Source organism: Pteropus medius, unplaced genomic scaffold (assembly GCF_902729225.1).
Source record: "Pteropus medius unplaced genomic scaffold, Ma_sr-lr_union100, whole genome shotgun sequence".
Taxonomy (NCBI): domain Eukaryota; kingdom Metazoa; phylum Chordata; class Mammalia; order Chiroptera; family Pteropodidae; genus Pteropus; species Pteropus medius.
The window spans coordinates 54,854-80,093 of record NW_024351730.1 but is presented as its reverse complement, the minus strand read 5'-3'; the positions used below and the strand labels follow the sequence as shown (position 1 = coordinate 80,093).

The following is a 25,240-nucleotide window of genomic DNA, read 5'->3' as shown; positions in this document are numbered from 1 at the left end:
TATTATTTTATATTAGTTTTAATGTATTTTTAAATTATACTGTTAACAGTAAACTCATAAAGATGTTTTATGATTACATCATATAAAGTGATTGTTTATTGGGACATAGAAGACACGGTAAAAGACAAATAAATTACTATAATTAAATATGCATGGCTTATTGACATTTTTCTTAAAATAAAAAACGAGTTCATCCACTGAAGTGTAGGTATCCTGACACTACCTGTTATCAGTTGGAATCAAATTTTAAAAATTCCTGTGATCTTGACGTCTTGTTAAATGTTAGAGGGCTTTTGTTTTTCTCTTAGCCACTAGATTTTTCAGGAAAAATTCACCTATTTAAGAAAAATGAAAATATATTAGTATCACTTTAAAGTAATTTCAGAATAATTATACTTTAGTGTTTCCGTTTAAAGAAGACTTTTGTATTTATTGGCATTTCTCTCTTCTCAAATCTCAATGGCAATAATTTTCTAACCTCACATATCCCCTATATCTTTGGCCTTTTCCCCCAACAATAATGATCAGTCGCTGTTCTTAAAAAAGTTTTTTTTTATCACTCCAGTTTCTACTCTTCTTTCTAGTAACTCAATATTATAAAGGGTGACTATTGTATCGATGGGTCTGCTTCTATACATTTATTCCACTTTACATGTACTATCTGTTCCTTATCACTGATAAAAGTATTGCTGTTTGCACAATTAATTTCAGAGAGCAATTCTGCTACATTATTAGCCTGGATCTGATGTTTATAAAACAGAACTTGCTGCATTTGAGCAGACTCATCTGATGGTATCTCTTTAGCTTATTCTCCTCTAAGGGAAGCAAGAGATCTTTACTTATAATGGGCTTTCTCTTGACCCCTTAAGTTGTGCCTGTGCAATAAGTTAGCTGCTTTTCAGGTCCTAGGGTTCCATTTAGTCTATCACTGTTACAGCATGGCACAATGCTTACTGGCAGAGCTCACAGCACTGTAGGCCTGATTTTATGTGGAGTCTGATAAACTTTTGTCATCTTAATATACAAGCAGAATTGTGATGATCCTCTCCGTACACAATCACCAAGAATTCCAAAGCTCATAACCTAGTCAAGGAATGAAAAGAATAATGTGTGCGGCTCCATACCTCCTCTAAATCTGATAACAGTAGAATCAACATTATCAGACCCTAATCCATCATCTGAGTCTAATGTTCTACATACCAGAATTTGATCTTACTAGTAATTTAAAAAGCATTAAAAAGTTCATAATTCACTTCCTTATGAATTTAGAAATTTTCTGAAAAAAACCCACAAAAACTCAAATGATATCACTGTACTTTAAATACTCTGAAAGCTGATTTTTTTTTCTATCTTTTATATATAGTTTTAGCTTGCCAGTGACCACTTGAAGAATGAATCACTTGTAGTTACTGGTTTCCAAAGTCCCCACATCCTGTCAGTGTTGAATCAAATTCTTAGGTTTTGTAACTTGGATAAGCTGTTGTTAATACATTAAAATGTCTTCAATTTCTTTATAAGAACACAATGAATATTATCAATACTTGCACATAAATTTTTATAAATAGAATTTATGCCTAATTTAAACATATCTTTTAGACTCCAATGTCATTTAAAAGATCATTAATAGTAATATAGTTTATTACAAAATCAGAGTCTAATATATTACTATTATTACTAAATATATTACTATTATTTATTATTATTATATTACTATCCAAAAAATAACTAGCTGTATAGTCTTCAAAATTTTTAATTGTTAAGTTTAACTGACAGGGAAAACATCATAAACATTTTTTTAGATTAAATTCAATCTTTAGATATGTTCTCATTGACCTTTTGATGGCTATTACTACGTGACTTTTTATTTCTTGGAAAAGGCTTTTATTTTCATAAGTCAGCTCAAACTATTGACCAAATCAAGAGCTAAAATCACAAAGGTGTAAAAAGGCATTATAGCTAGTAAAAACACTAAAAATTTCTATAGGGAAAATAATCTTAAGCATTTTTTTCTGTTGCTTCTGGGAGGAAAAACACAAATATACTGGTGCAAGCAGCAGTGCTATTGAATAGATAGTTTTCAAGGTTTTAACTGATCTGAAATTGGGAGTTTGGAGAGACAGGTGATATCACTGTCAAATGAATATACATTTTTCCAGAAAACCATGTTATATGCCTGACTGATCTTTGTCATTTCTGAATAACCTATTATTGAAATCCACATATAGAGTAAACCGTTTACTTCTGCTTTCATCATAGTAACTGAGCTATTAAAGGAAGGGTCGGGGGAAGGATTTTTTCTTTAAGGAACAAAGCAGGTTTAAGAGAAAATTTTTCCTTAATATGACCCTTATGGAGCAAATCTCCTAAGGATGTTCCAGAAAAACACTTTTTACCCCACAAAAGACAACCACAGCTATTATAATTGCAATGTGGAAAGTTATGGTCTACATAAAACCATTCCTTGTGGTCTAACTTACCTGCTTTGTATGAAGAACGCACCAGAGGGCCACTTGCAGTATAATGAAATCCAAGTTCGTTTCCTACTTTTTCCCAGTATTTGAATTTTTCAGGAGTAATGTATTCTTCAACCTAGATTTAAAGAATTCTGATAGATTCTAGAATTTTCACAAACCATTTTGATTCTATAGAAAATCTATACCCATGCATTCAGTGTGGCTTTCATGTTATAATTTAACCAAGCGTCCCCAGGTTTCTTACTCTCCCTCCTCACTGTCCCCCACCCCACTTAGAGGGAATATGAGAGAAAAGAGAAAACTTTAACTTTGTATTATATTAACTACTCCAAAGGATGGAGAAAGAGAAAATGAGATTATAGATTATATATCTGTATCATTCCTTTATTTGGCTAATAGGTATAATAAAAAATTAGTCCCTTCTATAAGATTCTTAAGGACAAGATGGTGTCTTATTCATCTTGTATCTTCTGCTTAGCATTGTGTCTGGCACATAGTCACTACTCAAGAAAACTTTCTTGAATGAATAAATGTCTGATATAAAAATAGTAAGCCTGACTTTTCTTATCTCTGGCTCTTATATAACTCTAAAACAAATCGCAAGATTACCAAGTGAGTATAAATGCAATTTCCCAATTTTTAAAAAACTTTTAAATTTTAAAATTAAGAAGCTGCTGGCTTTTTAGTATAATGTTCCACTGTACATTCTCAAGTTAAAAAAAATTTTTTTGTAGGTTCACTTAGGTTATATAATTTTGGGGACAGCAAATAAGTGACAGTGTAGCTGCTTTATGCAGATAAAATGGAAACTGAAATTTGAGAATATACATGGAACATTATATTTTTGCCGACAGCTTCTTAATTTTACCTATGTACAATAAAGATTTAATTCAAATTACCAATAAACATTTGCCAATTCAAGGTTAGCTGTACCTTAAGGTGGCGCTTTGTTGGCTGCATATATTGTCCTAAAGTCAAACAGTCTACATTTGCCTCACGAAGTGCTAGAGAAAACAAGCACACATTAGCAGATGTTTTTATGATGCTAAAATTCTGGATTTAAGCTTAATTTTCCAGAACATAATTTTACTTCAGAACAGTGTGTCCTTTATCCTGGTCTATAATCCTGGTATTAGAAAATAAGACTGTATCTATCCATTCAAAGGTATTTATGTGCCAGGAAATATGGTAAAAATTGAAAATAGAGGAATAATTAAGACAGTCATGTGGGGCTGATATATGGACAAATGACTCTTAATTATAGACATAACATGCTGTATTAGGCTTTTGATAAATGTACAAGAGATGCTCTGGGGGATATGAGTTGATCTCTGACATCAGAATCTTTCTAGTAAAACTGTATGCATTGTGGTAAAGAGTAGCTTTTAATTACTATTTGAACTTATTACTTTTTGATCCAATAATTGCAAGAAGGCTAAGGACCCTCAGGTAAATAAAAGCTTTTATATTTTAAAACATAAAAAGCCCAAAACAAATAGGCTATAGGACTAAGGTTCGGCAAAGTCCGAAGCATATCATGTTATGTGACAATGCTACAAGTAAGCTCTTCCTCAAAGGTTTGGATTTATCATCTTTGAAATGTCAGTGTCAGCCAGAGCTCCTAGTACTGGATGGCTCTCAAAAATTGTCCAATGACTGAATAATACAAGTAGACAAAATCATATTCTTACTTGATAAAAGGGTGGAGAATAAAACAGGAAATTGTATATCCTGAACTTCCTGTACTTCATTCCATAAAGTTCTAAGAAAATACACTTCCTTTCCTTTGTATGCTGCTGTTTATAACCATATACTGTTTGTTTTTACTAGCACTTTCGCTGAGATTATGAAGGCATAACAGGGTCTTCTAAGTGGGGTTCCTGCTATTACGCAAATTAAACGGGAGTCTCCATTTTTCAATATCTTTACCTTTCATTGTTGCATATACTTGCTTGTCGTTCTCGCCTAAACCCAACATTATAGATGTTTTAGAAATAATATCAGGCCGAATCTCCTTGGCGTGTTTCAGCACCTGTAGAGACTGGTCAAAACTGGCCCGAGGATCACGAACTTTCCTTGAAAACAGCAGGGCTGTTGTCAGCAAGGACAAGCTCAACTAAGTACATAGTTATGCAAGCAACTTGAAACACCAGAAATTACATTCTGGACATTTTATCATATGATATAGTTCGATGGTAGAATTTGTGAACAAATGTCTGTTATTTTAGGGTAGAAAATAAGGCTTCATTGGGCCACCAAGCTCTGTTGACTTTCAAGTTTGGGCACCCGGCCACTGGTGGTGGTATCATGAGATATGACAGGGGCAGAGAAAATGAAAATGGAATTCAATTTATGAATTACTTATTAAGAAACCAGAATTTTAAAGCTCAAAATGAGTAATTATAAGAGGTATTGAAGGGAGAACAAGAGTAGAAGGAAATCTTGATGCTGAACAAAAAAAACTTTAACCTGCACCCACATTTCAAAGATCTGAAACTTTTATGTTCATTTCTTTTCTAAAGACTGAGCTGCCCTCTGCTGGTGAGTATGCAACATTGACATCTCTTGGTTAAAAAATACATGATTCTGGAATTTTCACTGGAAAGGATAATGTTTCTTAAGCAAAACCAGGGATATTGGCACCACTCACTGGTGGTGGTATCATGAGATATAACAGAGCTGAAACAGGCTGTGTGCCAGACTTCAACAGGGGCCAAACCATCATGGCTTAAATGGGGACAGGGCCAAAAGGACAGAAAGTTGCTGTTAAACCAGCATTCATTTGAATTCAAATGCACCTTCATTTTTTGTAATCCATTTGTTGTTGTGGCTGTTATTTTTAATGAGACCGGTTCACAGAGAAGAGAGGAAACAAATTTATGAATTTAAAAATAACCACAAAACTGATAATACAGAATATAATTACTTTCTGAAAGTATTTCTCCACTGAATTTGTTATGCTTCCTATTGTTTATGATTTAGTGGAAATAGTTATTGTTTATCATACTTCTTTCAAGTTCTCCAACAAAGAACAATGTAGAGAAGCTAATAAAATCACTACCAAATTACTAAAAAAAAGTTTTTACTTTTAAAAAGAGACTTAAAATACATCTGAATGATACCAGTTTTTCCTCAGTATTATTTATTGCATGTATTAATGCCAATAGCATTTTAAAGGTCTGTTTTTTAGAATTATAAGCAAAGCAACTGTTTGTGTAATTTTTTTTGAAAACTAGTCTTTGAAAAAATAATTGGCACTTGTAATACACTATTAAAAAGAAAAAAAGATGCTCATTATGTGTGTAACAAAACACATACATATATAAATACATAAGTATATATACGCTTAGATGTTAGTAATTGATATTACTGGGTAGAAATATCATGGGTGATATTTACAGTCATTTTGTTGGCTACATTTTTGATTTTTCTGTGACAAACATATATATATATATATATATATTTTTTTTTAAATAAGAGTTCACTTCTTTATAAAAGTCAGTTTTGAAGTTCTCTCCTGAAAAAAAGTGAGAAAATATAGCGGATTCTGACCCTCTAAATTCCCAATATTACTGTGTATATGTAATCACCTCTGTAATTCTGGAACTGTTTCTACATTATGTGCATACACATCTAATCCTGACAGAGCAACTTTTTCTATTGCTTTAAGATCTCCTCGGAAATCAGGGGTGAGACATTCCACAAGAATTTCTGGATTCCTATGGGAGGGATGGAAAAGATAAATATTAAACTGAGGAAAATAAATGACATAACTGCTGTTCAAAATAGAAATTGCCCGTACTCATTCTGTATCAGTTTCACCACAGTAATCTTTAGAATCCTGCCAAGAAAAGCATGAACTTACAAATGTTTATACATGAACTAGTTAATGGAAAAAACAAATAAATCCAAAATACTAAATTATATGTAATGGTTAAAACACATCTGCATGCAAATAATGATCAGAATAAATTTTGTGATTCTATAGGCTTTTAAACTGTATTGAGTAAATATTTAAAAAATACTGTCTAAAGGAATTAAAATATAAATATTAAAACATTAAACATATATTTTTAATTCTTTAGAAAGTAAATTGGGACATTTAAGTGAATGTAAACATTATTTTATTTGATTACATTAATTTATTTCTCTTAAAAAATTTATCCAATAGTGTCCTCCTCCCTTTCTCTAGACAAATATTATACAAGTGCTACGGGTTTCTATTAAACTTTAAAAAAATTTTATTACATAAAGGTTGTCACATAATATTTCACTACTTTGTACACAATTATTCTTACTCGCCACAAAAAGGCTGCTTTCTAATTCTCATCAGGTGATGGCAAGCACCTGTCTCCATGGTCTAAGTCGAAAGCAGCACATGGCTCTTGCACTTAGTTATCAGGAATGTACGAATATCTTTTTATTCAAAAATACAAAATAATTTATCTGTAGGCATGGACAATGACAGCAGTAAACCATTATGTTGTCAGTTGAAACCAGTAACTGATGGTTACAGTGAGTTTTCTTAAACATCAGGCAGCCTTCAGTTATTTTCCTCAACTGACTTCTCTGAAGTTACAGGTAAGGAGCACTGCCTTGAGCCTCCTCTCACAGATCTCATTAATAATGGTAAAACCTATTCTAAGAATTAGACCATGATACTTCTCATTCCACCCATGCTGCCGATTCCAGGGTCTTTCTCTTCTTTAGGAATTTCTGTGACTACAATTTTTGCTGTAGTTAACAGAGAGGCCACTCCAGTGGCATCCAATAAAGCAGTTCTTACAACATTAGTTGGATCAATGATTCCTTTTCCCACCATATTCACAAAATCTACAAGCACAGTATCATAATCAACTTCGAAGGAACTTTGCATAATTTTCTCAACTATCAACGATCCTTCAACATCTGCATTCTTAGCAATGGTCATTGCAGGAATTTTGAGTGTTTTAAAAAATAATTGCTATAACAATTTTTGATCATCATTAGTTGGGAGTTAATAAGTCCAAGGCTGGAATGCACAGAACAAGGGCAAAACCCCCTCCCAGAACAATGCCTTCTTCAACAACAGCTCGTGTAGCATTGAGGGCATCTGTTACTCTATCTTTTCATTCACTTCAACATCATTTGTCCCACCAACCTTCAGCACAGCTCCTGGGAGTTTTGCCAATATATTTTTCAATTTGAACCATGTCACCTTTTCTTTTCAAGAGCATGGCATTATTTTTGGTCACAATGATTTCGCTAACTTTTCCTAAGTCACGAGGCTGAATATCTTCAAGATTTAGAGTCAATCCTTCTTTTCCAATCAGTGCACTACCAGTATCAATAGCCATGTCTTTAAGCTGGTTCTTTCTGTTGTCACCAAAATCTGGAGCTTTGACTGCTACAACCTGAGGACCAATTTTTAGCCTATTCAAAACAAGTGTACTTAGAGCTTCTCCATCATCATCTTCAGCAATTATGACCAAGGGCTTACGGTGAGCACTGGCAATTTCAAGAGCAGGTACAATAAACTGGATATTAGAAATTTTCTTTTCACTCAACAGGACATAGGCACCTTGAATTCACCTACCTGATCTTTCAATGTATTAATAAAGTATGGAGAAATACAATCTCAATCAAATTTCATGCCTTCAATAATTTCTAAATCATTCAGTGTTTTTCCATCCTTTATTTTAATAACACTCTTTCTTCCAACCTTTTTCATTGTATCAGAAATGATGTTGCCAATTTTTTGGTCTCCATTTGCAGAAATTGTAGCAACCTGAGCAATTTCTTCAGAGGTTGTCACAAATTTAGACTGCTTCGTAAATTCAGCAATTATAGCATCAACAGTGAACATCACACCTTTCCTGATTTCCACTGGATTAGCACTTTTGCTAATTTTCTCAAAGCCTTCCTTGGCAACAGAGCATGCCAGTACAGTAGCAGTTATGGTGCCATCCCTAGCCTCTTCATTTGAGTTATTGGCAACATCTTGAATTAGTGGCCAATATTTTAAAATTTATCTTTTAAGTCAATGGACTTTGCAACAGTCACACCATCTTTTGTTACTCTGGGACTTCCCCAACTGTTTATTAATCACTGTTCTTCCCTTTGGCCCCATATGATGGTATAGTACCAGCTAAAAGGTCTATACCTTGAAGTATCAAGGCTTGGACATCTGCACTAAATTTTACATCTTTGGCATAAGCCCAAGTAAGATTAGGAGCCAGTGCCCCAGGCACTGGCTTAATCTGGCAAAGGACTTCGTGTAAATGTAGCATTTCTGTGAGGCGGTGAGGTAGGCCATCGACAGCAAGTGAATCATGCTATGGGTTTTACAAACTATTTTCTGAATTGCTGTGTCAAAAGCTTTGCTTAAATGAAATACAAGCTATTCTTCCTATTTATATTGTGGCTATGTCTATGCATTCAAGCACTAAAATGTGAATTAGGTCATAGAGCTGCTCCCTTTAACAGCAATAGAATGACTGGGACAGCTGATAAATTGTTCCACAAACCAAATGCAAAGTATCTGGAGCTGTTTCCTGAGAAAACAGATGTAGAAAGAATCACATACACAACTTGTCATTGATACTATGATATGTTGATAGAATACATCCTCTCTCACTGTTTTTTAACTGCAAGTTGAGACACATTAGTAATTTTTGAAATCAACTGAGTTACAAACAGAATTTTAAAAATAAACTATAAAAAAAAATAAGATAGAAAATATTGGAGGAACAACTGAAAAAACATTTACTAAGTGTGCCAGGTATTATAATAGCACTGAGCTGTAGGAAATTAGCATAACTCCTTTTTTAAATGCTTTTTAAATTGATGAGATTAAAATATTAATGAAAATGTGGATTATGGGTAAAATTCCAAGGCCATTTGAATACAGATAAAATCTATATGAAAACTTACATATTTTACTTAACAATAATATCTTACCGTAACTACTTCTAGATGATGATTTATTCAAAATCAGTGCTAGGAAGGCTGTAGTTTTATACTTCTTTTAAAAGTATTCAATGTTTAAAATGTTAGAGAGGATACGGAGAAAAAGGAACCCTCAAACACTGCTGGTGGGACTGCAAATTGGTACAGTCACTGTGGAAAACAGTATGGAGGTTTCTCAAAAAACTAACAATTGATATACCATATGATCCAGCAATCCCTCTACTGGGTATTTACCCCTAAGACTTGAAAACTCATATCCGAGAAGATATTTGCATACCGATGTTCATAGCAGCATTATTCACAGTGGCCAGGACATGGAAGCAACTGAAGTGTCCTATGATAGATGATTGGCTAAAGAAGCTGTGGTACATATATACAATGGAATATTACTCAGCCATAAGAAGAGATGAAATACTGTCATTTGTGACAACATGGATGGACCTCGAATAAATAAGCCAGACAGAAAACGTTCAAAATCCCATGGTATCACTTATATGTGGGATATAAACCTAAAAGCAACAATTGAACAGGACAAACAAACAGAGACTTATGGACACGGACTATAGACTAGTGGTTACCAGAGGGTAGGGGGTGGGAGAGGAGGATGTAGGTAGACGGTTAAAGGGGGTCAAATATATGATAGTTGAAGGAAACTGGATTTTGGGTGGTAAACACACAATAGAATATACAGATGTCAAATTATAATGTACACCTGAAAATTATATAATTGTATTAACCAATGTTACCCCAATAAACTTAATTTAAAAAAAATTATTCAGTGTTTAGACTAATACTCAAAATTTAAGCAGGGACTCTATGGACTAAAGGTCCATGGATAAGTTTGTGCCCCTGAATCCCTAAAATTTCTGCGAATATTGAATCTGTATGTTCAAATATTCTTTTCCTGGAGAAAAAAACTCCACATAATTTCCAGCACATTATCAGAGGGGTTTAGAACTACCCCCTGCCAAGAAAAGGTTAATAATCACTGCTTTAAGGTAAAAACCTTAAATAAACTGAATTTATATGGGTCAAAAAAAGTCAAATACATAAGCAATGCAAAAAGAAGTACCTTTCCTTTAAGTATGATACAGTTTTTGCAAAGTGCTCAGCTCCTCCATCCGGTATATCTAGAAACAAAAGAGTCCACTGCTTAACATGATGTCACAACTTAGTATGAGCCAATTTCAGGAAGTGGCAATGATGACACACTAACCATCTCGATCCACAGATGTCAGGACAACATAATCCAGGTTCCACTCTGCAATTGCCTTTGCAGTATTGTAGGGCTCATTGGCGTCTGGTGGAGGGGGCTTTCTTGCAGTCTTAACAGAACAAAACCTGCAACCTCTTGTACATGTGTCACCCATCAACTAGAATAGAGATGTTACAATTTAAATCAATGTAGATGAATTATCCTCAAGAATATAATGTTGAGAGAATAAAGCTGCAAAGAATGAATACAATTTGATTGTTTATAAGAAATTTGAAACATTTAAAGGTAAACAATATAGTTAAGGAATACAAATGTAATGTGGTAAAACCAGAAAGAAAAGGAAACAAACTCAGAATTAAGAATAGTGATAAGGGAAAAAGAAATGGGATGGGATCAGCAAAGGATACATAGGGGAGTTCAAAGATAATGTTTTCCTTTCAAACCAGAGGTATCAGGGTGTCTGTTGTATTCGTATTCTTAATAATTTACACATACGTTATACAGGTTCTTTTGTACCTATTTATTATTAACAAAAATGATTTTAAAAGAAATTTAAAAATTTAATTAACATATCAATATGCAGGTCTCTGTGGGAGTTAAACAGAGGCATAGCTTGTTAAATAGATGAAACAGAAAACATAAAAAGTTAATAATCTGCTTTCCATGGATACCACTCTTTCTCCAGGACACCGGTTCTGCTGCCACAGGTCACTACCAAGTTCAGCCCCCTTCTAAACACAGTCACTACAGATGTTCTGGGGCCACTGGAGTTTCAAAGCTCCAAAGTAGGGGTTGGGTTGTGATTGAGGGCAGAAAGCTCTTCTCCCCCTTTAGGTTTAACTATATCACAAGGGACTCACAGCAATGGTACTCAGGCCGAGCCTCTCAGTTTTATTGAAACAATGAACTCTCCCCAGGAACCAGTTATGAGTCAATAACAGAAAAGGGGACCAGGTAAGGGGTGAAACCAGAGACTTCCATTATGGAGTATTCAGAATCACTTCTTCCTTCCAGATTTGGGGTTCTGTAACTTGGATAAGCTCTGTAACTTGGATTGGCTCTGTATTATTCCAGAAAGAGCACTATCTCATAGGAATCCTAAATTCATTGTGTAAATAACCTCCTTCTGGTACAGGTCAACAGTTTATCAGACAGTCCCAGATAAATAAGAACTTTCAGTTGCATACAATTTAAGTTTAACCCTAATACCCCTTGGGATAAATATGGTAGAATGCACTGTTAATCACAATTTTTACTCCACCATATTAAGGTTATGCATCCCACCATTTGCCATATAACTTGTGAGGCCCTCCCATGGGAGGAAAAGCTTATATCTCTAACCCTACTGATGTCTGGCTTTCTTTGGTTAACAGAATGATAGTAGGCATGACCAAGCAGAAGCCTCAAATGTGTGTAGGTGGTTGGCTTGCCCTCTTGTACTTCTTCCATTCTCCAAGATAAGAATATGCCTTGAAAAGCTGCTGGTCCAAGGAGAATAAAGCTCTGTAGAGCCTACCCGAACCCAACCTACTTCTTGGAGTCCCGCTTAGCCCAGTCAAGATCAGCTGAACCTCAGCTAACTGAAAGACCCATGAGAGAGAAAAATAAATTCTTGTTTAGTGGGAAAAAGAAGTTAAGCAATCATAAGTAACATTTCTAAGAATTAACAGTAGAGCTACCTCAAGGCAGCACATGATTAGCTGTCAGACAGATGGAAGAATCAATAATAGATTTGTTCAGAGAACAATGAGATCATAACAGGCTGGATTACTGTCAGTTTTTCACATTTCTCATAAATTCCTATGTAATGAAAACTCTGATCAGATTTATAATGCATATTTTTAAGAGAAAGATATAAAATAGTTCTTTTCAGTTTCTACACTAAAACTTAAGAGTTTGAGGCTGGCCTTACCATGATTGTGGCTGTGGCAGTGGCATATTCTCCACCTCCCCAACACTCTCCAATATTGGGACATCGAGCTTCCTCACACACCTGTGAGTAAAAGGGAACAGAATTCAATCAGGCTGAAAATATTTACCAATTGAAAAATTAGTGATCTGGCATTTTACACTGCTCATCTTTACGACATATTTATGAAGAAATTCACTATATAAAAATAATGTTAAATTGCCAAACTTTGTATATATTAAGATCTCATTTTTAAATTAAAAACCATATGAATGTATATATTTTATACGTGCAAAGAAAAAGGTATGGAAAGATATATATTGAATAATTAAAGTGGTGTAGTTAACATTTGAGATTGCATATATAATGTTTCACATTTAATACTATACTCTTTCCAACAAACATGTTAATTTGTAATGTAAAACAAACCCTCATTTCCTAAGTTGCAGAAAAATCTCTTTATCTTTCACTATTAAATGAGAAGTGAAGAAATACAATTACTTTTTATTTCTTTTGCAGGGAAAATGATTTTTAAATATATTTCCATTACTGATAGTAATGCAACCTAAACATCTTTATTCACCTTCCTTACTGTTACTGATATGTGTATTAATTTTTCACTTACACATATGTAGAAACATTCTGACTATGGTTAAGAGAAATACTTAACACTTTGATAACTTACTGTATGGAGATTTAAATTCCGCAATGTTTTTTTCAGTTTATTATAATTTTTCCCCATGGGAATCTCTGTCTTTAGCCATGGAGGTAGTCTTAACCTGAGGAAAAGCCAAGCATTAACAAATACATTCCCAGATGATCGCACAGATTTGAAGTTACTTTGCTCTATTACAATTCCTAGTTAAGATGTTTTCTGCCCATAATCCTAGATTAACTCTTACAATTTTTGCAAAGGCACAGAGTAACACCATTCTAATAGAAGAATAAAGAAGCGTTGAACATCTCATTCCTCGATAAATAATACTGGCAAAAAGTTCTATATTTGTTCATAATAAGGAGAGATCCCATAGGTGTACTTTCTAGATTTTATGATGATGATTAAATAAAAAAAAAAATCTAAAATTTGGAGTGAATAGTATCAGACACCCCTTGACTTCCACCCATTTATGATCTGGAAGTTGTTGGGTAAAGTATCCAGCAAAATAGTTTGCCCTCTGCATGAAATTTCCTCACAATTCTTTGAAATTAAGGCCAGGTATTCGCAGGTCATAATCACATAGACTAGGAGAAGCAACAAGTTAGATTATCAACAACTAGTAACAATAAAAAACTGATAAATTTATCAAGGTCTAATAGACTAAGAACAAGGTGATAACCTTTACTTTCTGAAGAAATTCGATGGTAGATAGAAAACAGATGGACATACAGGATGGTTAAATCCTAGGAAAGCGGAAAGAAAACCGTCAAAGGGCACAGAAAAAAGGATTCCAACAATTTTACCTGATTACCTGTTTTATGTCTGTTATTACTTCCTTCTAATGCTTTTAAGCTAAATTTAACAAATCTGATTAAAAATATACTCTAGGGCAGCGGTCCTCAACCTTTTTGGCACCAGGGACTGGTGCTCCTATGAGAATCTAATGCCTGATGATCTGAGCTGGAGCTAAGGTATGATACTAGTGCTGGGGAACAGCTGCAAATACAGATGAAGCTTCACTCACTAGCCGGCAGCTCACCTCCTGCTGTGAGGCCTGGTTTCTAACAGGCTACAGACCAATACCAGTCTGTGGCCTGGGGGTTAGGAACCCTTGCTTTAAGACTTGGTTATATCTAAAAATAATGCACAATGAGGAAATGAGACATTAAAATTATCTCAAAATTTCAATTACCTTTCTCCTTTCTGGCGTTTTAAGTTTCCTTTATATTCATCCCAGGTGCTCTTGTCTGCAAGATCACCAGATACAAAATCGTGAAGGTCTGGTCCATTCTGTAACAATTCCTTTTTTTTATCTTGCAAGGAACTTACTGCTCTGAGTGGACTGCATAAATATTTTACAAAAACCTAAAAAGAGAGTTCATTGTGACATTTATTTAGTGGGGTTTTAACCTATTTAGTAATCACCGTTCCCTGCCCCCCATACCGAAACCCAAGGATGCTCAAGTCCCCTATATAAAATGGTACAGATCAATGCAGATCAAAAACAGTATAAGTACTGATTGAAAAAAAATCCGGGTATAAGTGGACCTCAGCAGTTCAGAACCATGTTGTTCAAGGGTCAATTGTGTATATTTGTTGCCCGTAAGAAACCATTAGCATCTAAATCTGAACACAAGTGTGACCATCCAGCCAAACACTAAAATTCACGAGTCCGTAAACATAACGCAAAAGAACCTTCAATAATTCAAAAAGAGCTCCTGTTACGGTACTGCACGATGGCTACTCCACTTGTCCATGTCTCCCACTAAAGCCTAGAGAACAAACAGGCTTGTGTCCTCAGCATCCATAGTGCTGTCTAGCACAGAGTAAGAGCCCAACGCAAAGTAGTTATTTGGGGGTGCTCATGACAATGCTCCTATAGTGCTCCAAAAAATACATGGTACAAATCACTGATAAGCAGGGAAAAAAGCTCTCAGCGCTAGCCAGAGAACCTATAAACAAACCATTACCAGAGATTCTACCTCATAGGGGTGTCGGGAGAATTAAATGAAAAAGTTTACAACAGTGCCTGGCTACAAGTAAACGTTCAGTTAAGTGTCGTCCTTGTTACTGAGCGCTCTGAAGAATGGGACCCCCATACCTGACGCCCGCACCCTGCTCCCCCGCCGCTCACTCGGGGCCTCACCGTGCGGACGACGCTCCCGTAGCGTATCGACATCTCCCTCTTTTGTTTCCTCGTAGGGTTGAGGGATCACTAATTCCCGGGAAAAGGCAGATGGACAAACCGTCGCAGTTTATACACAGCACCTGAGCCACCACTGACCCGTTGGGACTTGAGCTGCCTCGCGATTGGCTACTTTAGCCTAGTACCGTCGCGCGCTCATGACGCCATACGCAGAGGCGTTACGGCTACAAGAACGTGATGACGGAGGTCGGTCTCTCTCTGCTGCAGCTACTGCGAGGTGAGGTTGTCTCAGTACTTGGTGGGCTGCGAGAATCTGAAGCCATCCGCTCTAGGAAAACTAGCGGCGCGCGGGTCTGACGCTCCGAACGTTTATTCTGGTTGTACTCCTGCGCCCGAGCGCCTTATGTTTTTGATGGCTTGGGATTCGAGCCCTATACTGGGCTTTTAGGCCTGCCTCCGAACCTCAGCCTCGCTGGGATGGCGCCTCCCTGATAAAGTTTCACAGGGTTGCGCTGAGCTGGAGTTCGCCCGCTGGGCCTCGTGTCACCCGCTTAGTAGTTGCTCCTTGCAAGCTAGGACGCACCAGGGGGCCGCTCTCCGTGTAGGTGCTTATATACGTTCCCCGGACTTTTGCCTGCCGGTTTCTGGTGGGAGTGGAGCTTAGGATAGATTAGTGGAAAGCAGACTCTGCCGGCCTTCTTACCCAAGTGTTTATTTTTCAGGATGAAGACCATTCTCAGCAATCAGACTGTTGACATTCCAGAAAATGGTAGGAGACTCGATTTTTATTTATTAAAAATTTTTTATGTCTACTACCCGCTGTACACCTTGTTCCGAGGCCTGACAAATGCATTCTCTCTTAGTGGATATCACTCTGAAGGGACGCTCAGTTATTGTGAAGGGCCCCAGAGGCACCCTGCGGAGAGATTTCAATCACATCAATGTAGAACTCAGTCTCCTTGGAAAGAAAAAGAAGAGGGTGAGATGTCTTTTTTTTTTTTTTGGACACTTCAATTGCTTGTTTGGAAGGTTATGATTCAATAGCATCAAATTTGGTTGCTTTAAAAATTAAAGAATTGAGGTTTAATGTTTTAACTTAAAATCTCGCATTCAAAATTGTAGCAAGTTTCAGTGTTACTGTTTTAGCGAAGTTGGAAAACCAAATTCTGAGTGGATTATGTTCAATACTAGTAGTCATCATTAATGGAAGGTCTTAATACTATTACAAGTTGTGTTTATTTTTCCTTATGATTGTTTTGTAAGAATCTTAGGAACTGGGCAGTAGACTTTAAATCTAGTATTTTAGCTTTCTAGAAGTGAAGTTTGATTCAAGTTGTACAAAGGCAGGTGTTTCTAGGTTGTCATTCCTTTATGAAATTGTGTACCTGTGATAAGTAGTAATAAAAATGTTAATTATTGAGGACTTACGTGGTTGCATTTTTCCAGTTAAAATCATGCACTTTAATTATGACATACTAGAATTTAGAGTGATTATGTGAATAATGCTAAAGTTTTTGTTCTGTTACAGCTCCGAGTTGACAAATGGTGGGGAAATAGAAAGGAACTGGCTACTGTTCGCACTATCTGTAGTCATGTACAGAACATGATCAAGGGTGTTACACTGGTAAGCAGAGCGATCAGACCACTTTGTTTAGGAAGGGGAGGTTTCTTGGCTGTATTTTGTGCAACATAAGTACTGCAGTGACTAGATTATGCATGTAATTTAGTGAGCTGCTTGAGCTCTAGAACATGGAAAAGTGATTTTGGCAAATCTGTTTAATAGGTATTCTTAGGTCTTTAGGAATAAGTGAGAAATACAATGAAAGTCCAAATGGTCTTAGTAAGCTGATGGGTTTTTTTTTTCATGCAAAATTAGATTCACATCATCAGGGTGTGTTTTTTTAACAGAAAATGTAGCAGCACATAAGGTAGGCTTTGATTTGTTGGTATCTAACATCTGAGTTCCCTGTCCATTTCCCCAAAAGCATGTTTTATATCACTATTCTCTTGCCAAACCCCGTTCCCCTCAGCCTTTAAGATAAAATTTATGCTTCTGCCTTTACTGAAATGTTTTTCTTTTCATTGAAACTCTTGAGTATATCTGATAATGGCACTCTGTACTTATCTCTTTTATAAGTCTATCTTGTCACTTTCCCCTTGCTCCCAAGCTAAGTTCCTTGAGAGCAGGGCGCCTGTCTTGATATTCTCAATTCTTGCCTTCTGGCGTAAGCAACTCAGTAAATGTTAGTCTGATGCTCAAGATGAAGGGCTTTGGGGCTTTTAAAAAAAGCTAGCATTGTTTACTGTGGGCATAGGAGGTAGTAAAAATAAATTCTTCCTTATGGAACTTGATAGTCCAGAGGAGACACTGAAACATGTTTGTGTGTAAAATTTTCGTTAGGCTTCTTTCAGGTGACAGTTGTTATAAAACCTTGACAATGAGTGCCATGTGAGGACTGTTTCATTTTAAAATTATAAGTCTGTAAGGACTCTAAAATTTAAAACCTGAATTTTTTTCAAACTTCTCATCATTGTTAATTGCTTGCTTAACATAGGGCTTTCGTTACAAGATGAGGTCTGTGTATGCTCACTTCCCCATCAACGTCGTTATTCAGGAGAATGGTTCTCTTGTTGAAATTCGAAATTTCTTGGGTGAGAAATACATCCGCAGGGTTCGGATGAGGTCAGGTATGTGCAAACTGTCACATATGGTTCAGAAATTTTTCCTTTACATGTGTGAAGGCTGGTGTATCGGGTTGGCTTACAAATAAAACCAAATTGATTTCAAGATTGACTTTTGATTATGCTTATAATAACTCTTAGCGGTAGGTAAGCCTTATATATCATACCAGTTGGAATTCCCGAAGGCTTTTTTACATTCAAGTAGTTCGCAGAGCATGGTAGCTGTGGTTTTTTTGTTTGTTTGTTTGTTTTTAAACCATTTGAGTAGTGATTAATAGCATAGACTCTGCCTAGGTTCAGTTCTCAGATCTCACTATCAACCTTGGGCACATTACCTCTATGTAGCTCATTTTACTCATCTGTAAAATGAGGAACATCTTATGATTAAATGAGTTAAAATTGAAATGTACTTAAAACAGTTCTTGCCTGATAACATAGTAAACAGAAGCATTAGAAAACTTTAAAACAGTGTTCAGGGCTTTTCGATTCCTTTGGGAAGGATGGGAAAAAGGGAATTTTAGTACTAATTTAATGGCTCTATGGGAATGTTACATATGGTCAGCAACATTTAATTAGATAGGACCCTTACGTAAACTTTGAGGGATACTAAATATATGTAGTAGAAATAAAACTTTATATAAGCTTTGTACAGCTAAATCTCACTAGCTGAGTACCATCTTCTCATACTCCTTAATTGAATCACAGAGTCTGTTAAGTACTCACATTCATTCAAACAGGAATGCAAACAGAACTTTGGCTCAGATAAATCGGATACTGTAAAACCAAAACTCAGAAGTTTCATTTGTTCTGTGGAATTTTAAATGGAATAAGTTGCTACTTAAATATATTTAAATTAAATATTTCCTCTGAAGATTTGATTTTATGTTGACATTGTAAATGCCCTCTCCCCTTTTAGGTGTTGCTTGTTCAGTATCTCAGGCCCAGAAAGATGAGTTAATTCTTGAAGGAAACGACATTGAACTTGTATCAAATTCAGGTTTGTATGTTCTGCCTACAAAATTTTGTCTAGTAGTTGAATGCATGATATTCTGTTAATTCAGTGAGCTTTTTTAATTGTGGAAATTAAAAAGCTATCCCAAAGGTGCTCATGTTTTCTAAGTATAACGTATTTATATATAAAATGCTTTCTTTTAAAGATAGGTTTGGCTGATAAAGTAATTGTCTTATGTTTTACACTCTTTAACAGCTGCTTTGATTCAACAAGCCACAACAGTGAAAAACAAGGATATCAGAAAATTTTTGGATGGTATTTATGTTTCTGAAAAAGGAACAGTTCAGCAGGCTGATGAATAAGGTCAAAGGTAGGTCCTCGTAGTATCTATAAGTTTTACTGCTTTAGTTGGGGATCTTAATTTACTAAGAAACAAACTGGAGTTGTAGTAATGCCACAAAATGAAGAAGTGTGTTCTGAAGCACAGTAAATTTGGCAGAATAAGAGCTGGAATTGACTCATTTTTAATATGAACCAGTAAGTCATCATCTTAAAGTATGTTTTAGATTATTTAGAGTAGAACTTTTCCTGGGCAAGGGCATTGATGGAGATTTACAGGCATTTCAATTTCTTTTTACAGTTGTCCAGCTACAGAAATGCCAAGATGTTGGATGATTCCTGAGACTTACCTGTGAAATTTAAAAGGCACAATAAAAATCGTGTATCGATTTGGGACTTTTTTCTTAAACTGATTAACCTTTCCAGCTATTTGGCAAGTAAACAGTTAAGTAAATTCTAGTGTGCAAAGAACAATAACAGAAGGAACAGAACAGGATCTTATTCTAGTAAGACTTCATGGGAGAAGAGAATTGAATCTGGTTTTAGAAGGAATATTGGGTATTTCAGGCAAGAAGAATATGGTACCAGTGACAGGCAGCACTAGTTGTTTATTGGATGCAGAGTTGGGGGGTGTTCTGATTTCACAGAGGCGTGAATTTGAATATTTGTGAGGCAAGTGTGCCTGAGTCATTCGTGTATACCAGTAACTTTATGAAAAAGCAGCTGGGAAGTGGAACAAAGGACACAGCCTTAGCAAGTATTGGAAGATGGCGTTAATTTATGTTTGTGAATATGTGGTTGTTGTAGTCCAGGATCTTCTCAATGTTATTCTTTATCCTGCCTCAGCCATTTACTCCCATGTCCTAGTCCTTGATATTTTTAAAAACTGATAATCTTCCCATAATCTCTTAATTCTAGTGTTATACATTAAATATATAATCTTTGGCTTGATGATTATAAGTTTTTAAGAAATGGATGGAGTGATATAGGATTTGCTTTGAGGTATTTGAGGTGGAGTTGGGGTAGGCATTGTATGGGATTGTCGGTGAAACAAGTTACTCATAAATTTATTTGTTGAAGCTGAATGAGGATTCACTATATTGTTGATAAAGTTTTGAAATTTTTCATAATGTAGCAATGAAACAAAAAGCCCTGTATATTTTACGTGGATTAGTGTACTAGCCTTGTAACTGGTAACCTTTGCTCCTTCTTTCCCCATGTTCTCAGCAGCAGCCAGAATGCTTTTTTTCCAAACTGCTCTCTGCTAACTTTTCTGACTATACTGACTGAACTGACCTTCCTGTTTATCAGTATCGCTGCCTCTAAGCCTTCCAGTTGTCACTTCTCTTTGGAGTGGCCACTTCCATTCTAGTCAAATGTATTCAGTGAAGCCCACCTTGACCACCTTGTGCTCACTCTATACCTGTATCCTAGTATACTGTTATCCTACTTGTTAGTGTCCATAGCATTTATAATGTAATATTTATAATTTACTTTGTTTTATATTATATGCTTTTTTGGCTGTTAGAATGTAACCTTCATGAGGGTGCGATTTTTTTTTTTTAAATACCTGGAATAGTGCTTGGCGCACATAGCTATTTGCCAAATGAATGGTACCCAGATTGCCAGGGACACAAATGCATATTTAAAGACATGGAAGAGAACTATACTCTTTCAAGTTATAAAGTTTCAAGTTATAAAGACCCAAGACAGTAATAGCAGTGAGACTGGAAGAGATGTTTTGGAAGGTTTTGACAGGATTTCAAAGCTAAATGTGAGGAAGAAATTTTCAAATGACTATCACAGGAGCTTAGAGGTATTGAGAGTCAGTCTACAGGTGGTAGTAGCAGCTGTGGGAGTAAATGTGATTTCCATGAGTAAAGTGGGTTGGTATTCTGGGTGAGACCTTCACAGGAGATGACTATTGGAGGTTGGTTGTAGCTAAGGAGTGATTTCCATTTAATAACTTGAGTGTGGTAAATGAAAATATAGTTCTCTCCAGAGATGTCTTCCATGTCTTTAAATAAGCATTTGTGTTATTTCCCCAACTTTGAGGTGTAGGAGTCTACATTTTGAGAAAATCAAAAAGAATCCAGTGTCACACATCTTGGGAGGATGGAAGGGAGGCAGTGTTGGGACAGCAAGTCTTGTTAGTGAATGACAAGGTTATATTTAATACATAAAATGTAACATAAGTTAATTAGATTTTAAGATGTTTTTTCAACAAAACTCAAAAACTTAAATTCTAAAACTCTTACCCTGTCAAAAGCTATCAACAGTTTCTTGCTGACCTTTTATGATTTTTAAATGTTTAAGATAAACCTGAATAGTATAATTGATCATGGGCCAGAGTATTTACCTAAGGATTTTTGAATGGTGATGGCTTAAAAACTAGTAAAATAATTCCTAAGTGGCAGAAAGGGAGAACTGTGTAAGCTTTGGGTTTGGGACTTTAGTATTTGGGAGTTTATGGCAAGACAAGTTTGAAAAAAGAGGACCTAAGTTTTAAGTTTAAGCTCTAAATGTAGAGACATTTAAAAAACGATGGTTATGGACTCGTAAACCATAAATACAAAATAAAGACTAGAAAAGCAAAACTAAATTCCAAATTTTGTTATGGCTGAATATGCATTTCTTTTTCAGAAGGTTGGATGTTACAGAGATCTTAAAAAGTTGGTAATGAGGTATTTAACTGATAATTCCTAAAGAATATTCATTGGAGCTTGGGTCAGTGAAGCCATGTGGCACAAAGGGGAAAAACAAGCCAAGGGATTATTTAAAACGAGTCTTTCCACATAGTTCATGTATTAAAAAGTTGGCCAGATATTGTAATCATGTATAGCCTCAGGCCTATTTATTTCTCAAAGAAAATATCAAAAATTACTTGCAAAGTCTCTCTTGGAAAGAGCCACTGTTGGAGTGGATGCAGTGGGGGCAAGGAGAGAAGCAAAATTGTAGTATTTGGCCAGCCAAATAGCAAATTGATTTCTCATTCCTTTTGCATTTATTTGAATTGACCGATTGTTATCTCTTTGCAGTATCTTTAAAACATTGCTATTATCAACAAGAATCTCATGTATGAAATTTGGCTTAAGTGGACATGGGAAACAATCACAATTGCTTGAATTCAGGGTATTGTTTCCTACTAAGGCTTTTTTGAACCAAAGAGCTTTTCTTTTGATTTTAAAGAGTCTAAAATTTCTGGAGATGGTAGACAGTGACTAGTTACTGTGTGTAATGGGTTATTTTAAGTGTTGATTAAAGAAAACAGTTGGTATAAATAGGTTTACATTCAAGGTTTCTTCCTCCAGTGGTTAGAATACACTAAACAGATCTTAAGAATAGAGTTTAAGAGTCAGACTCTTCAAGTTCAGATTTAAGAATTTACTTAATCCCAGCTTCAAAAAGTGCAATGTAAAAAACAGTTTTAACTCGTTCAGACCATCAACTTTCTGAATTGCATCCAGAGAGTCACATTTGCTAGGTACAGATACTACAGCTGCATTTACATGTGAGGGCATCTATGCATATGGTGTCAGAACAGTGAAGCTTCTTAGGAGAGAGCAAGTCTTATGGAATAAAATGGCTTCTTGTCTAATGATAAAACCACAACTTTTTAGAATGTTTAATTTTTCTAAGTATGCTAGGTCTGATTTTGTTACCTTATAAGAATCAAGTGAGGAAAAAATGTCGATTTGTCTAAGAAAGATGCCGTACTGTGAGGTTGAGTGACTACTCTATCTTCACAGGCATTTGGGTCTAGTTCTCCTTAATATTATCTTTCCACGAGATGAGTTGTGGAGTGGAAGTGAACATGTTACTTTTTAAAAAATCAGATCTGATAAAAGACCTCAAAATTAGATGCTTTATAAATGCTTGACAATTTTTATTTCTATTGAGTCAAACTAAGAGATTGATGATATGCTTAAGAGTCTGTGCTGTAACTGCCTATAGGCAAGCACTACTTAACCCTGTTATGTTTTTTTCTTTCTGTTTGAGAACCACTGACTAAAGGGGAAAAGCACCTTGTTTGAAGTCACAGACTGTATCACTGACTATCCAGTGTTAAGAAGAGATTTAAATGTTTGCTATGGAGTCTGTTTTTCAAAAACAATTTCTTTTATATAAGTAGCTATAAGTATTTATAAAAGATAGTTAGAGAGTAATGACAGGAAGCAGCTCCTAGGTGAAGCCTTTATCTGTAGATCCAAGAACTGAATTCACTGATGTCAATAGTCAACACCTAAGGGAAAATTCATTTGAACCACGTAGTAGAGAGAGACATTGATTGTCATCACCTTGGCTACCACAAATATCAAATTGTCTTCTTTCTATGATATAGGTATATCCTCTGTAAGTTACTGGTATATGGAACTGGAGTGAATTTTTAAACTTTCTGTCGTGCAGACAAAAATGGGGCCAGTTCAGCCAAGAACTCTCTTGTGGCCTTTCTTTAATGGTATGTGTTGTAAGTTCTTTGCTTTCCAAAATTTTCTTCTCTTTCGCTTATGAAAAATGATAATTGATAAAAGAACCAAGGTGGAGAAGAAGCAACAACCAAAGAATATCAATGGTTTCTTCTGCACAAGAACTAAGCACGCAGTACACTCTGTGTTCCTTTGAGTCTGACTGCATCCAAGACTATTCATAGATGGGAAGCCACTGTTGCTGATCAGTTTGTTGTAAAACTTAGTTGAAGATTTAGCTTTGAAATCGGATGTGTAGAATCCAAATCTGGGTTTAGATTTTTCTTCAGTGAGTTTGAATGCATAATAGCCTTTGATTTTGACTTTATCAACCAGGTATGCTGAAAAATATCAAATGAACATTATTAATCACAAATGGACTAAAATGAATAAGAATTGTTTTCACTCATGCCCACAAAAGTGATTTTCATTAAAGGTCTTTTTTTGGCATTTTATAATGATATAAAGAAAGAGTGTGTGTAATTTAGGTTAAAATTTGAAGTAAAACTTTGATCTATAAATGATTGATAAAAAACATTTGGAGTGAGGAAGAGGGGAGGCAGGAAGCAAATTTAAGAATTGGAGCCATGACGGTAAAAGGACTATCGTTTTGTTCATAGGGTCACATGCAGAAAAATGTGCCCTTGGTATGGCCCAATAACCATACTTGGTTTCCCCAAATCACTCTCCTGGACCACGTCACACTTTTTCCATGTCCTCAAACGACCTCCTCTCCCATCCTTGCTTTAAAGTGATGACCTTCCTACTTCACTGGAAATCCAAAATACACAGGGCATTTCTTCAATCTCCAGTCACATCTACCCACCTACTGGTATCTGTACTCATTCTGCCTTCTCTCTTACTTGCTATGGATGACCTGTCCATTCTCGACCTTCATTTACACCGTCACTTACAGTTTTTCTCGTCTCCTTAAGGACATTGCTCCATCTGTTCTCCCCACTCTTCTCTCCTGTTAATTTGCCCTCTCTAGTGGGTCATTTCCATATAAACATGGCTGTAACTTGGTATCTTACAAAGCAAAAACAACTACCTCCCTTGATTGAACATCTCCCTCTAGTTATCTTTTATAGCACTGGCTCCTGTTCAGTCTTTTTAGCTGATTTCTCATCTCTGACTTCTGAATATTGAATTGTCCTAGGGCTCAGCCCCCTTCACTATGCTTGCTCCATGATTTCATCAAGCCCTGTTTTAAAAATACCGTCTATTTGCTCTTGAGTCCCCAGTTTGTATCTCAGCCCCAGGCTTCTCTGAACTTGAGATTCTTGTATCTGTTAGCCTACTTGACATCTCTAACTGGAGGTCTAAATAGACATCTCAAACAACCTGTACAACAACTCCAAAAACTTGTGCCTGTCAGTCTCCCCCAACATGGTAAATGGCCACTTCTTTTAGTAACTCAAACCAAAATGTTGAAATCATCTTTCACTCT

The 25,240-nt window shown here is 35.7% G+C and overlaps 3 protein-coding genes and 1 pseudogene across 6 annotated transcripts in view; 1 reads left to right on the top strand and 3 right to left on the bottom strand.

Annotated features, from left to right (window-relative positions):
* LIAS (lipoic acid synthetase) lies at positions 1–15,517 on the bottom strand. Of its 2 annotated transcripts, none has more exons than XM_039844979.1 (11): positions 15,307–15,517; positions 14,398–14,570; positions 13,233–13,326; positions 12,551–12,631; positions 10,639–10,795; positions 10,495–10,552; positions 6,065–6,193; positions 4,404–4,549; positions 3,408–3,478; positions 2,478–2,589; positions 1–335 (listed from the first exon to the last, which is right to left on the bottom strand). In XM_039844979.1, exons 1-11 carry the CDS (start codon positions 15,382–15,384, stop codon positions 283–285), a joined length of 1,152 nt encoding a protein of 383 aa, XP_039700913.1. In that variant the 5' UTR covers positions 15,385–15,517; the 3' UTR covers positions 1–282. The 2 variants fall into 2 exon arrangements, with proteins under 2 accessions (XP_039700913.1, XP_039700914.1); XM_039844980.1 differs by having other exon boundaries at positions 15,352–15,517.
* LOC120587983 (60 kDa heat shock protein, mitochondrial-like) lies at positions 6,692–9,587 on the bottom strand (annotated as a pseudogene).
* RPL9 (ribosomal protein L9) lies at positions 15,515–19,713 on the top strand. 3 transcript variants are annotated; one of them, XM_039844981.1, is made up of 8 exons: positions 15,515–15,628; positions 16,074–16,120; positions 16,215–16,330; positions 16,880–16,975; positions 17,907–18,039; positions 18,950–19,030; positions 19,241–19,355; positions 19,626–19,713. In XM_039844981.1, exons 1-7 carry the CDS (start codon positions 15,549–15,551, stop codon positions 19,345–19,347), a joined length of 660 nt encoding a protein of 219 aa, XP_039700915.1. In that variant the 5' UTR covers positions 15,515–15,548; the 3' UTR covers positions 19,348–19,355; positions 19,626–19,713. The 3 variants fall into 3 exon arrangements, with proteins under 3 accessions (XP_039700915.1, XP_039700918.1, XP_039700917.1); XM_039844984.1 differs by having other exon boundaries at positions 15,604–15,702; XM_039844983.1 differs by lacking the exon at positions 15,515–15,628 and adding an exon at positions 15,940–15,964.
* Positions 19,714–19,840: 127 nt separating this feature from the next.
* Positions 19,841–25,240, bottom strand: part of KLB (klotho beta) — a 35,051-nt gene continuing 29,651 nt past the window's right edge. Inside the window, exon 5 of the mRNA XM_039844985.1 lies at positions 19,841–24,131. Within this exon, the coding sequence (XP_039700919.1) occupies positions 23,749–24,131 (383 nt within the window). The 3' untranslated portion in view covers positions 19,841–23,748. The remainder of the gene's footprint in view (positions 24,132–25,240) is intronic.